General features: G+C 44.8%; 1 protein-coding gene across 1 annotated transcript; it reads left to right on the top strand.

Annotated features, from left to right (window-relative positions):
* The first annotated feature begins 936 nt into the window (after positions 1-936).
* Positions 937-9,748, top strand: LOC116791964 (G-protein coupled receptor 55-like). Its single transcript, XM_032698490.1, has 4 exons — positions 937-1,114; positions 2,454-2,492; positions 2,527-2,697; positions 3,453-9,748. The coding sequence occupies exon 4, from the start codon at positions 3,466-3,468 to the stop codon at positions 4,381-4,383; it is 918 nt and encodes a 305-aa protein (XP_032554381.1). The 5' UTR covers positions 937-1,114; positions 2,454-2,492; positions 2,527-2,697; positions 3,453-3,465; the 3' UTR covers positions 4,384-9,748.
* Positions 9,749-15,079: the final 5,331 nt, after the last annotated feature.

Genomic DNA, 15,079 nt, shown 5'->3' with positions numbered 1-15,079 from the left:
GTTCCCACCACCCAGGGTGGCTGAGCCCCCAAAATGCCTCTTCATGGTAGTGGTACCTGCCTGTGCTCTGTGGGGTTTTTTGTTAATATCTGGAAAGCAGCCATGGTCACAAAACCACCACTAGATACACAGAAGTGAAACCTAGCTGAGGAATGAGATAAGGTATTATTCACTCAAACCTTCTGTCTTGTTTTTTCCCTTTGGTGGTGTTTCTTTTTATTCCTTAGGTAGGATAATTGCAACTAAAATATCATAGGGGAACCCCAAGCACTATTTCTTCTCATGTCTCCTATTCCCCATCTTTCACAGATGCACAGTTTTAATTTAGCCACTATAATCCTCAGTTTTCAAGTATTTAAGAGCATGTAGAGGATCAAGCAAAACTACACCTCTGGCCTTTCTTTCCCCTTTTGGTAAGAACATTGCAAACACACATACAATGGGGAAAAAAATATCTTTTTTCCCCTTCCTCCCTGAACAAAATCAGCACCTGACACTCTCCATGGGTATATTCCCTGTTCCCTATGAGTACAAACAGATTTAAGAGTAACTCTTGACTCTTAAAATACCAGCTTGAATTGAACCTACCACTGAAAATCAACAATTTCTTTTTCCTTTTGATGATAATGAAAAGGGGGGGAAACAATGACAGTGATAGCTCAGGATTTAGCTTAAAGCACATTTTGACAGCAAGCACTACCCATGGATGTTTCAGACAATCAATAAAATCATGTCTTGCTGAAAAAAAAAAAAAAAAAAAAACAACAGAGAAAGGTCCGTAGGACCAGCATTTCCTTCTCTGTCACTGGAGACACATTTTAATGGGTGACTCAGAGGTCAGACCCACAAAGCCATGTATTTGCATCCTTAAATGAGCTGTGTGACATTCTATGTACATAGTACGTGCACGCAGGCACAGTGTGGGGAGGCCAATGTGGTAATGGAAATTTGCGACAAAACAAAAAGCAGCAGCACCTCGTGCTTTCTGACATCCTGACCAGCAGCTGCTTTATATGCAGTTCCTCCACTGTCTTGAAAGAAAACACAAGACTCCAGAATTCTACAAGCTGAGAAGGAGAAAAGTTCAACATCCAAAGCTAGAGACAGTCCAAAGGTAAGATGACAAGAGAGAATATTTCACTGTTGCAAAACCTTGCCTTAAAAGCTTTCCTTTTGCTACAAGATCTGAAAACTAAGTATATTTTACATAACTTGTTTTGCTTATGGCATAGCTACTCTTTTTTAAAGACTGGAGAAAGCTGCCTTTTGCATTTGTGCTTTAAATAATGTTTTTTTCTCTTTGTTTGTTTTGGATTTTTTTTTAAATCTACACAAGACACTCTAGTCTGAAATGCTTTTAATCATAACTAGAATTTTCTTAGCTAAATGTCTTGGTGAAAAGCTGAAATTCTATTTCTCTAGACCCAGAATTTCCTGGACACACTATCAAACAAACAAATTAAGAACAAGTCTGAAGAAAAAGGAAAGGACTAATGAAATCTCCTACAGAGGCAATGAAGTAAAGAACTTTGTCAGCATTTATTACTTTTTAATAATTCCTTAATTAATTTCTTCTCCCTTTGGCTCTCTGTAATAAGTTTCTGTCCTGCACTAGACTCACTTCATGAAGGTGACTCAGCAGGAGAGCAGCACATTGTCTGTCCAAGTTTTGGTCATGCTTTTATATTGGGCAGTATCACTGTCACCCCTTGTCTGTCATGGGCTACCTGAGTTCCGAGGTTCAGGGACCCAACTCAGCTCCCAAAACCTTTACAGCTCTGCGGGCTTAACTCCCAGACGCTGAACAACCTGCAGCATAGCAAGGAGTGCTTCTCCTCTCCAGCCACTCAGAGCCTCAAGTGCTTCACAAGCTCAGGCTTGTCCTTTGCTATTTGGGCAAGGAAATGTCATTATTTGCCTCCAGCCCCCCTCAGTCCCTTGCAGCAGAGCACCCTGCTGACAAGGCTGCTGCCCCACTGAGCCACAACTCCCCACACCTCACAGGCAGCGGTGCTCTGCAAGGAGGCTGGTTGTGCTTCACAGTGAATGAAACCTGTACCTGCTACAGCACAACAGGAGCTGCAGATGGATCCCTGCACCTGACCCTGCACCCCCAGCCCTGCCTGCTCCCATTCTCCTCCTCAGGCTGGGTTTCTGGAGCTGGTTTTTTTACTTCTGTCATGTGAGCCAGTAATTCACAGAATCTTTACCCGGCATGAGTGTGTCCTTAAGGAACAAAGAAATAAATTTCCATTTTGCTGATACTAATCTTTCTCAAACCACAGCAAGGGACTGCTTACCTCTGAAATAGTCAGATGACTTGATCTGCAGAACAGAAACTTTGACTGCACAGTTGAAAACTGGTTGACAAGTCTGAAATGTTTTGAAGTAATAACAGTTAGAGAACAGCAGTCAAAAGCAATTTCTGGCACTGACAGAAAGATCTCTGACAGGCTTTATTCACAGGTTACATTTGCTGTCATGGAATCTTCGTTCGGAAGCAGTCCATGATGAATTTGCTGTCAGGGGGGAGAAATACCGACGAGGTATTCCTGTGGCATTCGTGATTCAGCTGAGACAAGCATGGCAGAAACCAATGAGCACCTTCCCAGTGCTTATCAGGAGAGTCTGAGCACAGGATCAAGCCAGCACCCTTCCTCTAAAGAAGATAATTGCTCCGTGATCCCAGCTCAGAGAGTAAGTACCTCCACACTTTAAGTCCCCTCTTTGCAGAGGAGAATCCAGATACATGTTTCCTGCAATCCTGTCTCTGCTGTGGTAGCTCTGGCTGATTTAGAAAAAAGCTTGGGTTCTTAAATCTCATCCTTCTACTAATGATTTAACTTCTGCTGGAAACAGCCTATTTGAAGCTTCCTGCCTGCTGCTTTTAGGTAGTTTGTAGAAGGGCCAAAGGTAATCACAGTCTGTCTTTGCCCAGGGGTGGTGGGAGAGGGTGTGGGATGGCAGTGGCTGTGTGGGATCTTCACATTAACAAACACGGGATACTCTCGTGGTCTAGGTTTCCCAAGGTCTCTTATGATAGCTTGATATAGGAAACCAGATCCAAATTGTCTCCACCCTCACACTCCAAAAAACACCAAAATTGGGGGCTGCTACCTGGGTTCTGCAAAGAGATTGTATCACTCCAAGGACATGGTGCCGTCACACCTATACCCTGCCTAGACTAAACCATAGCACAGTTAGGGATAACAGGTGGCAGTGCAAGTGAGGCTTGGACCCCAGAAATCCCTGCTCCTCCTTCAGGCACAGGTTTGCCCCAAGACCCCTTGACACTGAGCAGCTCCATGTTACTGGGAGCTGCAATTCAGTACAGAGCACCCTGAGAGGGGAAAAAAAGCATCTCCAAGTCCGTGGACACATAGAGACCTCACTGGCCTTTGTACCGTGTCTTCATCCTTCCTTGCAGTGAAGGTGATCTTCTTCTCTTCCAGCACACCTGGAGTTATGAATGACACCCATGACAAGAGCAATATCAGCGCTACCGTGGAATGGTTCCAGTTCATCATGTACACCCCCACATTTAGCCTGGGATTGCTGTTCAATGTGATGGCTCTGTTGTTACTCTTTTTTAAGGTTAAAAAGCTGTCAGAATCTACAGTCTACATGATAGCCCTTATATTCCTGGATACTTTGCTGTTGTTTACTCTTCCTTTTAAAATCATTTCCTACCGCCGTCAGGACAAGTGGAACTTGGGGTCTGTGTTTTGCTCCACCTTGGAGAGTCTTTACTTTGTAAACATGTATGGCAGCATTCTCATCTCCCTCTGCATCTGCGTGGACCGGTACATCGCTATCAAGCACCCCTTCACCGCCCCCTCCCTGAGGTCCATCAGGAAAGCTGCCACGGTCTGTGCTGTTGTCTGCCTGGGCACCTCGGTGGGGACAGTCTCTACATCCCAATTGCATGAAAAGGGCCAAGACATCTCATCCTGCTTCCATAACTTCTCCCCGAGGACGTGGGCGGACATAGGCCTGTTCAGCACCTTGGAGACCATCTTCTTTGGCAGCATGGCAGCCATGACGTTCTGCACTGCCCAGACTGTCAGGTGCCTGAGAAGGCACAGAGATCCAGACAACCCCCAGACACACATCACTAGAGCGGAGAGGATCGTGGTGACAAACCTTGTGGCGTTTTTGGTCTGCTTCACCCCTTACCATGTGGCATACTTCATGTACTTCCTGGTGAAGAGAAACATCATCCACGTCAGTTTTCAAAAAGTGCTGCGAGATGTCGTTCAGATCACCCTTTGCTGGGCAAACCTGAACTGCTGCCTTGATGGCGTGTGTTATTATTTTGTTTTAAAGGAGTCCTTGGAAGAACCATCACGAAACACGGAAAGAAGAGTCATGCCAAAGCCTTGATTTACATACTGCATGTTACTTACTTGGGATGATGTGTGGTGAGGCTTTCATGGAAAGTGCAGGGTCCTGAACTTCTTACCTAAGCAATTTGCTTGAAATATTCAGTTCTGAAAATATTTCATTAAAAAAATAGAACTAAGCCCATTTCCAGGAGACTGCTCCTAACTTTTTTATTTCCTTCCATAATGTTTTCTGTTACTATTTATGGGTAAAAAGAAATATTTCTTTTTATTTCTTCCAAGCCTCTCCCATTTCTCCAATGATTCTGGCCATTGATTTTTCTGGAAACAAGCAGGCTGAGGTGTGTAAAAAGCTCGTACCTGACCACCACAGACAACCACTGTTGGAGCTCCCTGCCTCTGCCTACACATGGCCCCCAGTGCCTCTGCCACCTCTAAGAGAGCTCTAAGAGGGCACAGAGATGACTTTCATTCTAGATTCCTGGGATAAATTATAATTCTGCAAAGGCAACATTTTCTACTCAGAAGTTCCCTGCTGGATCTTATTGCTTCTGGGCCTCTGAGCATTCACTGTTCAGGTCAAATCTGGTGTGATCTGATCCCTTCTTTGCTCAGGTGGGTAATTGCAACAGCTTTTTCATTTGCTTTATACCCAAATCTTGACATGGGTATATAGAGAGACTGCAGAGACTCCTATTTGCACCAAGAGAGTATTAAAGATATAAAATGCTAAAAAATAAAGGGAAAAAATCTGAAAACCTGACATTCATATTAAGAAAAAAAGAAAGCAAAAACCAAAGATTTGTTCAGAAATGATTCACCCCTGAGAACTGAGGACTCATTCCTAACACACAGTTCTAAGCTTAAAATCATTACTTTATTCTGAAAGAATGACAATAGGGACTAGAGAGCTATTACGGAGCACTTTTTGTACTTGCACTTCTTTTTGCATTTGAAAAGGGAAAGTGAAAAGGTTTAAACCAGCCTTGAATGCTGGGTATGGGAGCTGGTGAAGCTGCTTTGCTGAGGAACTGCACCCTTTGGGCCAACCAAATCCCAACCAAAGCATTCATCTCCCAAACAGAAAGAATTAGCACAGGTACCAGGCATGCAGAAACTTCTACATACATTTCACTATATTAGGAATTAAAAAAAAAGTTTAAAAGTTCACTTTTTATGTTTTGTGAAAGATGTTCACATACAGTGAATGGAACAAATTATTTACCATGAGCATTATCACATCTGTGGTGCAGTGGGCCAGTGCAAAGCTACAATTCAATCAAGTGCTCCAGCTTGCCTTACTCATCCCTGTCTTCATCCTTCCTTTCCTTCCACATGCCTTTGTCTTCAGGTTTTTGGAGAAACTGCATCCTTTAGCAAAGCTGAGACTTCTCCCTCCATCAGGTTTTTTGCTACTGAGAAACATCTACCACAGCAACAAACTCTAATGAATCAGTGTCTTCAGCTACCTTGAAAGGCAAAGGGCACCTACAACCTCCTTCATTTTATCTCATTTATTCTTCTTATTCTGATTTTATATACTGTCACTCCGTAAGAATGGCATTTACCACATTTTTCTAATGTGATAAAAAAATTGCTGTGGGATACTGACACAACCAAAAATCTATGAGTAATCAGAAATGTTTCCCAGGAAGAAAAGCTGAATCAGTGCCATTTGCAGACACCAAATGATGTAAAACCTCATGTCTGCTGTATGCTAGTTTCCTATTAATCCTTCTCTCTATTCCAAGACAAAAAGGGCATTAAACTGAGATTATATTTGAAAGCAAGTATCAGCAGTTTAGAGTTATAAACACTGCCAGGCAATTGTTAATCCAAAGCTAAGCATTACAAACCCAGGAAATCCAGTTTAGATTACACTTCAGAGTACACCAACGCAATCCTGACCATTCCTGGGTTAAGTATTAACTTTGGGACTACAAGTAAAGCCACCTCCCAATGACCAGCTTACAACCTGGGCCAGCCATCATTACTGAGACAGCGAAGGACACTGTCTGAAACAGTTTATCAGTTTAAAGAGGAGCTTAGGAAAGAAAGCAGGAGATGTTGCAGATAGCAGAGGCCCATCTGACTTCATTCATGCTAATAGGAAGTGCAGTGGCTTGAAAAAGTTGCAGGTGGAAGGGGGCAGAAATAAAGGACCGTGACTTTTGACAGAGCAAGGTTGGCATGGCAGTAAAAACCCTGCAGGTTTGTTTCCCTCATGCAGAGTAAAATACCTTGGTATTAATAATAAAGATGTTCCATAGACCATTTTGTGTGATCAGGGAGAAGATAAAAGAAAGCCTGAGCTTTCACTCTGAGCTCAACTCTTGCTGCTGCTCCTGCCTGTGGCTGACAGAGACCTGGTGGGACCCTGGGCAGGACCCCGCTGTGTGAGAGGGGCTGTTTGCTCCCATTTGAGGTGCCCTATGGTATCTCACCCAGCTTCCAATGCTGAATCGGACAGGGATGGGATATTCCTGGCTCATCTCACTCCTACCCATCTCTCACTGCAGAAATCATACAAAAGGAGCCAGATCACACTTAATTCAAACCCACAGCCTATCACACCTTATGCCTTATAATTCCTCAGCAAAAACACATTTAGGTTATCAGGAGTGGGAAGAGATAAAGCAATGCGCTGGACACATTTGCATTTGTAACCCACTCCATGCTATAATGGCAAGACAGAACTTAACATCACACTCAGTAGCAATAGCAAGACCATTAATGCCCTTCTCCTTTGCAACACAAAATACAGAGGTTAGAAAAATATATTCCCTAGTTTCGGAAAAACAGGGTAGAGATTGAGCAGTATCACTGAGTCTTATCCCAGATTTCATTTCTGGACATAATCACATCATTAAAATAATTTTTATAGTCCATGTTATTATGGGTTATTGCTCCCTCAAATTAGCCTGTGTCACTTGCCTTGGGATGCCCACATACATCTGTCACAAAACATCTTTGGAAAAAATCCCAAATCTCTCTCCCACTTTTTGCCAATCAAAAATCCAATCCTTTATCTTTGTTATTGTCACTTACCTCCTATTCACATCCTCAGAGGGGAACAAATTTCAACATCTCTTACTAAGCTTTTTAAGGAGAAAGAAAGAATAAAAAAAAAAAGAAGAAAAGAAAAATGCATTGAAAAGAAGAGTGGTGGCAATGCCAGCAGCTCTCCTTGGCAGGTGCTGGCTGTGAAGAGCTCCTTTGGAAGATCTTGGCAACAGCACCCTGGACTCAAGGTGAGCAAGCGCCAGCAAAGGCTTGTGGTAGGAGACAACAGAAGCCTGAGGGAGCACCTTGGCACAGGCACAGTGAACTGACAAGCAGCAGGGCACAGTGCATACCTGCAGCAGAAAGGGGAGAGAATTTAAGGTCTTGTGCAGAGCATTGCTACATCTATGGGGGAAAATCCAGCCTTCTACTGCCACAGAGGGAAAACCCCAGGAAAAGGTATATACAGTGACAGCTTTTTAGGTAAATCATGATGACATGAGAGAGAGCTTTTTTTTATTTATTTTTTTTTTTTGGTCTTTTGTTTTGTTTTTGCTTTCTTGCTCCACTGACACCAGAACACAGCAAGAGCGTATTAAATCAAACACTGCCATCAGGAAGGGCTTGCAGGTTTGACTCCGACCATGCCAGCCACTTCTTTTACCACATCTTTTTAAGTGACAAAGCAATGATAAATGACAAAGCACTGCCACGCTTTGTGGTGCCACACATCCCTGAACACAGGTTGCAGCCCCAGCTCTATCCTCTTCCACCTCCTGCTGCCATAGTGTGAGGACCTTACAGTGCTTCCCTCCCCTTAAGGCTGGTTTGGTTTGTTTTAGAAACAAAACAAAATAAAATAAAATGAAAAGCCCCAACCACTCTTAAATACTTCCCTAAATATACCACCACATTCAAGATTTCAGCTCGATGAGATATCCTGGCGTCTTGTTTTTGCAATGACTCCTCACAGGAGCCCAGGGAACCATGAGGGCAGGTCCAGCCGCTGGCAGGCTCTGCCTCAATGCAGTGGCAGAAGGGTTTATTTTAAACGTGGATCCAGCAAAGAATTTAACTTTTTTCTCCTCAAAGCCAAATTCAAACCGGTTTTGGTCAGAAAAGCAGTGTTACTTTTAAATGCTCCCTGTGCCCAGGGAGGACTTTGCACAGAAACACTCACATCGCCAGAGACAAACAGCTGCCCCTGGGGCCTCATCTCTGTGAGGGAACAACGTGGCATTGGACATTAAAATGTTAGTTTAAGCTTCCATCACTTACTGTGTGTTTGGGTGAGTGCCAGGACATGGACACAAGTGAGTGTAAACCCCCATGAGGGGAGGATGGGAGGTGGGGCATGCAGGTCAGGCTGGCTGGTCTCCCCTCAGCGCTGTCGACATCAGTCAACACCCAGCACTTCCCATCTGTGTGAGTGGCAGCAGCACAGCCAGGAAACCTGCCGAGTGAGGGCATCATTCGATGAGCTAATAATGTGCTCATTCCAGAAAGAACCACACACACAATGGAACACGTGCTGGACAGCCCTTGGCTCTGCTCACTGCCTGGCACTAGAGCCATGATGGGGGCAGTCACCAAGCCCTCAGAAGCAGGCAGCAGACACTGAGAACCTTCTCCTTGCTTGGAAAATCACCCTTTTTAGCCAACTCTACTCTAGGCTACTCCACTACAGCTGCACGGGGCTAAGATTATGCTGCCCACAGGTGTCACAGCAAATGAACTGAACACACCGAGAGCTGCAAATATTAGAAGGCATGAATCGATTTTATAGCTCCTGCAAACAGCCCCACACGGCGCTGCCCTTCCAGCAAAAACAGTGGAGCACTTGCTACTAATGAAAAATCTGGGGAAAGAAGGGAAGACCCACCAAGTCCCTATATGGGTGAGCACAACATGCTGCTCTTGCAGAGACAGCGCTTCAGGAACAGCTACACCACATGAACTCATGATGTCAAGGAGACTGATACCAAATATTTACCTTTTATTGCAATTAAACGACTTCACCAAAAGCACTGAATGAAAGCAAAGTGCATTTCCTTTGCAAACCTCATTAGAGAATTGCCATGCCTTCCTCTCCCGACTTAACATTTCGAGCAGCCATTTGATAGTTGGTACCTGCTGTTATAAAGGCAACTTGGTTTGAGTTTCATCATTGTTTTCTCACGGATTTCATGGGTTAACACTAAAATACTTGGCCAAGGAGAAAGAGCAAGCTTTTCTATCCGTGACATTTTAACTGAAATGTTTTTTTAAAGCTGATATAAAGCTCAGAAAGAGCTGGTCCAAAAGGCTTATTGCAAACCTGCTTTGTGCTTCAGAGGGGCTCAAGCTACATTGCAACTGTCTGTACTTCTGTAGCATCCATTTTTCTTGGAGAGGTGAATGAGTGTCAGTTTTAAATGCCTCCTTTCCAAACACAGCAAAATGCTTCTCAAAGCGCTTTGATCAGGCAATTCTTTTTCCCCAGCCTGCTGTTGCCACGAGAGGAGCCCCTCCTGGCAGTGCCAGGGACCTGGATGTCTTCAACTGAATGGAAATTAAAATAGGGCAGGAGACAGAATGTGCTTAATTGGCCCACATTTCCTTCCCAGGTCCTAGGATCAAGCAGAGGCGAGACTGACAGCTGTGACCCTCTGAACAGGCAGTTGTCCCCAAAATACAACAAAGTGCTTGATAAAGACCTACTTAAGTCTTTAAGTCTCTGCGGCTGGCAGGCGAGGGAGGCAGCACACAGCCAGCCAAGGTGCCAGGGCTTTGGATGGGGCTCACTGCCCATTCCCAACAGTCACCACTCAGCATGACAGAGGCAAATGCAACAGTCTGCCCCAAAACGACTGCCATTCACCACTTGCCCTGCCCCAGACCCTGACTTGGGGAACAGTTTCACAACCACGCTGCCCACAAGGGGAAACACAACACCTTTAAACATTTACTGCCGGCGATGGAGTGGCAAATCACCTGTTTGCTGTTCCCAGCCACATTCATTGCCTGCTCCGTGTCTGCCACATTCACATCACGGGGACCTGTGCACAAACAGGTGCTGAGTGTGGTGCCGTGGGATTTTTCCAGCATTGCTCAATAGCTGGGCGTGCTGTTAGTTTTTCAGGAGGAGGTTGTGTTACCATCTCTTACCCCATAGGCAGCCTCGGAGGCATTCTACTGCAACTCCTTGTGGTATGTGCCCTATGGCAAGCTGCCCACATACCATGCCAGATCCAGAGGGGCATCTGGAATATGTACTCAAAGCTCCTTAGAATGCAAGGAGCCTTCAGTAGTGCTGGGGAAGGACAAGGATGGGGAGTGCTTTCTGAAGTTTGGAGCCAGCATCCAGTCCAACACCTCCGCCCCAGTCCCTTTCCCCACAGCTGGTCTGACAGTCCTATCTCACTCTGAGGTCTTGCTTAAGTCATTACAAAACCAAAAGCAATCAGCTGCACAACCTGTGACAGGAACAAACTGGCAGCATGGGTCTGCCAACCCACACAACCTCCCCCGCCTCCCTCACTAGGAGCTGAGGCTGCAGGTGCCCATGCAAAGCCAGTCACAACGCATTGCAAAGCCAGCCTGTACCTGTGGGTGTCTGTGCATGGTTTATTCCATCCTGGGCTTTTTTGGGGGAAGTTTTTGTAGTGACCTCCAGTGTTTATTCTTAGCTTGTATAACAACACCACAACAATCTACTAGTCTATTCCCAAATATTTGACCTACAACATGATCAGTTCATTTGGAGACCAAACTGGACTCTGCCAAGTCATAAAATACTGCCTCAAGCTGCTACTTTCAGCACTTAAAACCCCAAACCAAAGCTGTGTCAGGTCCAAGCCTGTCCCTAAAGAGTAACATTGGTCTGTACTTTCCAGTACACCCCCATAGAGACTATTAACATGGTGATGCTGGTTTAATAACACTGAGCTGTAAATCTTTTATTTCTCAAATCCAGCTTGCCAAATTTCTTGATGTGCATTGCTAAGTGAGTGCCCACTAGCTCACAGGCACTTCCCAGACCTCCTCATTTCCATCAGACCCAGCCACACTGCAGGAGAAGATACCCAAGGCTCAAGAGCAGGCTGCACCCCCCAAAACCTCTGCAGAAGGTATTGCTCTGACAACACTGCTGACACAGAGGCATTTTCAGATGGCAGCTCTGTGTACCCACAGAACAAGTCAGCTTATAGCTGCTTCTTTGAGTTTTACATGCACCAACTTTTGGAAAAGGGAGAATGACTCATGAGGATTGACTGCCGTTCTAGCAGTGGCAATCACATAATCACCATCTGAAAAGGGGGAGAAATGAATTGAGGCCTAATACAAAGCCTTCCCTGTTACTTTACTGAGAACAAGTTACTCCATGAATAACAATTGGGGGAACAGAGTGACATCCTAGTGAAATCTCATGAAAAGAAGATAAATTTTAATTTCAGAGGTTTTCTTCAACAGTAAGTTCTCTTCTTTTTTGAAACTGCTTTCCCCAGTCAAACCAGGAGACTATTCAATCATTGCATAACCTGATTTTAATTCAATTCAAATATGGATCTAAAAGTTCAAGTATGAAATTACATACTTGGCCTTTTCACATTAATTAATCCAAATGAATAGAGTAACATACTGGCTTTCACTGGAGAACATCTTTGTGCTACCAAGAGCAGTTAATTAGAGCTGGCACAAACATCTTCCATATTCGCCATGAATAATAATACTCCCAGAGCAAATTTTTTCAGTAAACTTGAGGAAACAGCTTATTCTTGATTGTTCAACCCACCCACTTCTTCTAAGATTTTAATAAGAGAGAAGGAGTTGAAGTGCTGGTAGTTGTCAGGCAGCCCCTGCACCATGTGCTCTCCCTGCCTGATGCACCCAGCTCCTGCCAGGCCTCTAATGTGACCTGCCTACACAAGAGGTGCCCAAGCCTATAGAATCAGTCCCAGTGGCAAGGCTGCCTTACATGTTGTGTCATTTCTGCAGCATCCTCCTGCTGCCTCCAGCAGGCCACTAGTGACAGCCCCATGACAGATGGCTCAGGGCAGGGGCCGAGGCTCTGGGATGCACCTCCCTGCTCTGCTTTGGATCTTCCCCTGCTGCAGGGAAAGCTCTGCCCCATGAGACCCACCTGTGAGGACCCTGTGGAAAAGGGACTATATGAAAGGAGACTACGGGCATAGGAAAGGTCACTTAGTGATCAGCTGAAGCTGCTGTGGAGGAGGCTCCAACCTATATCAAGAGATTTTCCTCAGATACATCAGAGACCAAAAGCAGCAGCCACAAGCCAGCACACAGGGACACCATTTCTGCTCAGCACTTACCTCCTCACCTGCAGACACAGCAAGTCAGAGCCAGTTGTGTTCCAGAGGAAGCAGATCTACTCTCAGGCAGAAAAGCACAAATGTCCAACATACAAGGGGTCGTGTACACAGCAGACAGGAAAAGCAACAGCCAGTGTCACCCTGTCCTAAAGTCAGTCTCATTTTAAAAAATGTGAGTCATTTAAAATATGTGGCAAACAAGGGTGTCCACACTGTCTAACTCAGGAGACTCGGGTATGCAGGAACTCCTAAACTGAGCAATCAAAGGCATTCTCTAGAGATGCCATTACTCTCTAGGAATCAAAGGCTCCTAAATTAAGTATGACAAGGTGCATGGTCCAAACATTGCTTCAAGCTCCAGTCCCATTTTCAGTCTCATTAGACCCTGCTGGCAAGTAAGACTGCACGCTGTTATGCAGACATTTTGGTCAACATAAATGTTTGACACAAAACGAACAGCGTTTCATTCATTCCCATGTCACTTGACCATTTTAATTCGTCATTTTTAGATAAAAATCGTTTCAAAACAAGAAATAATAACCTAATTACCAAAATATTAAAACAAATGCTTCAGCTTAACATCAGGAAGTTTAGTTGCTTCCACCCACCTTTTTACACTATGATTTATTAGTTGAAAATATTCAGTAAAGCCCAACCCATATGTGTTAGAGACTGTCCCCTCAAACTGCTTTCTGTTCATTTAACCCAGAAAACGTTCCCTGCAGCACCTCAGTGGTTCCACTGGGACACGAATGCCCCCATCAGGAATTGTACTTGCCAAAAGAGCAAGAAACGGGCCATTTACCTGAGACCTGGGACACTAACCTTAGAAGCTATTTTTGTTGATTACACAGCTGCCCAAACATGCCTCTTCTTCTCTGGGAAGCCATGACATCATCCACAATACTTACACTTATAATGTCCCGGGTGGAACTCTGAACCATGGCAGCAAAATGCTTGGGAACAAATTGTACTTCCTAAGGCACATACATAAGTATGTATAGGAGAGAGAACAGGCTTTCATTAGCTTGGCATCAGCATAATATACCAGACAGCTGTTTACGTTGGGCTGTAGTCATTTCCCAGTAAGGTCATCTCAAAGTTGCTGCCTGCCCAGAAGCACGTGCAACACATCAACAAGAAGCAGCCATTCTCCCACCAAAAATGGGCTCCCCATCATGCTGGTGGAAAACCAGGTCCTTGAGGTGCCTTTCTGGAGCACCTATGTGGTCCACTGCGGCCAGAACGCTCCTCGTCCCAAGGCTGCAGAGATCCCAGTGGGCTGCACTTCATGGGATGGGACCGGACTATAAATGTAGCTGTAGAAGACTTGTAACAAATAAAGAGTTCATTTATGTTTTAGAGGAAATATGGAGGTTCCTCCCCTCAACTGCTAAGCTCATAGGTTTCCAGCACATTTTTTTTAAGTCCAGAGCTTGGAAGCAGATGCTCTTACAGCTAGACCAAAACTTTGACTTATTGAGCACTGCCTGGCAGAGCTCAACAACAGCCTCTGAGCCAAGCTGCAATATGCAAGTATTAGAAAGTAAATTATAATAGGTGCCAGCCACTCTCACAGTGACCCATATCTTAGGGTTTCAACTACATCTCTGTCACGCAGTCCTCCTAATGCAGGTTTTATTGCCAAGCTTTTTAATGTGCCACTGTTCAGTCAAATAAAGCAGCCTTCTGTCAGAGTGTGAGCAAGATTAGGAAGTAGAACTGACTTAAAATAAGTCTCCTAAGAGCAAGGGGCAATGAATACAACCTCAGGAAATGAAAAACTGAACCAAGAGGGAAATGTTGAAAAAAAGTTTCACAATACAAGCTGGTTTTCTTTTGTAGTGGACAAGTCTCCAGGTGACTGACCTGCTGTTAACTAGATTTACTGAAATGTACCAGTCACTTTCTTAGTATCAGCATTTCAGCCTTCAAAAGGCATGTCTGAAGGGGTCAGGTTCCCCTCAGGGTGGTGCAGAGTTGCTTCCTCAGCCCAGAGCTGAGGGTAAGAGAGGGCTGCCAGGCAGAGCTGACTGGACCACCAGGGAGAAAAGGCTTTGGCAAACACAGTTACTTGTAAGACGCAGCTCCCTTCAGCAGAACCCCCAGGATGGAAAGAGCACCCAGATACTGAAGAACTAAATGCAAAATGCAGCAAAAATGACTGTAATAAGTGAAACAGGAACTTCCTCCCTGACTGACCAGAGACTTAATTGTGGAAAGAGGAACAGTCGAGTTCAGGAAAAAACATTCTGACACTTCCCTACCAGCAGGATGAAATACTGGGAGAGAAAGCTCGGGAGAGCATTAAGGGACCCCTATCGCTGTGTGCAGTAAGGAGAGGAGGGAAGTCCCCCAAAGCTGGCCAGCCAGAAGGCAACAGCAGGCTTAGGTCACATGCAGACAGGCACATGTCTG

The sequence above is a fragment of the Chiroxiphia lanceolata genome, chromosome 10, assembly GCF_009829145.1.
Source record: "Chiroxiphia lanceolata isolate bChiLan1 chromosome 10, bChiLan1.pri, whole genome shotgun sequence".
NCBI lineage: Eukaryota > Metazoa > Chordata > Aves > Passeriformes > Pipridae > Chiroxiphia > Chiroxiphia lanceolata.
The sequence above is the reverse complement of the archived record's forward strand: the minus strand, read 5'-3'. Positions and strand labels throughout refer to the sequence as shown.

What these genes read in the sequence shown, in the direction of transcription:
- LOC116791964 (XM_032698490.1), top strand. Translation starts at nt 3,466, where the DNA reads ATGAATGACACCCATGACAAGAGCAATATCAGCGCTACCGTGGAATGG.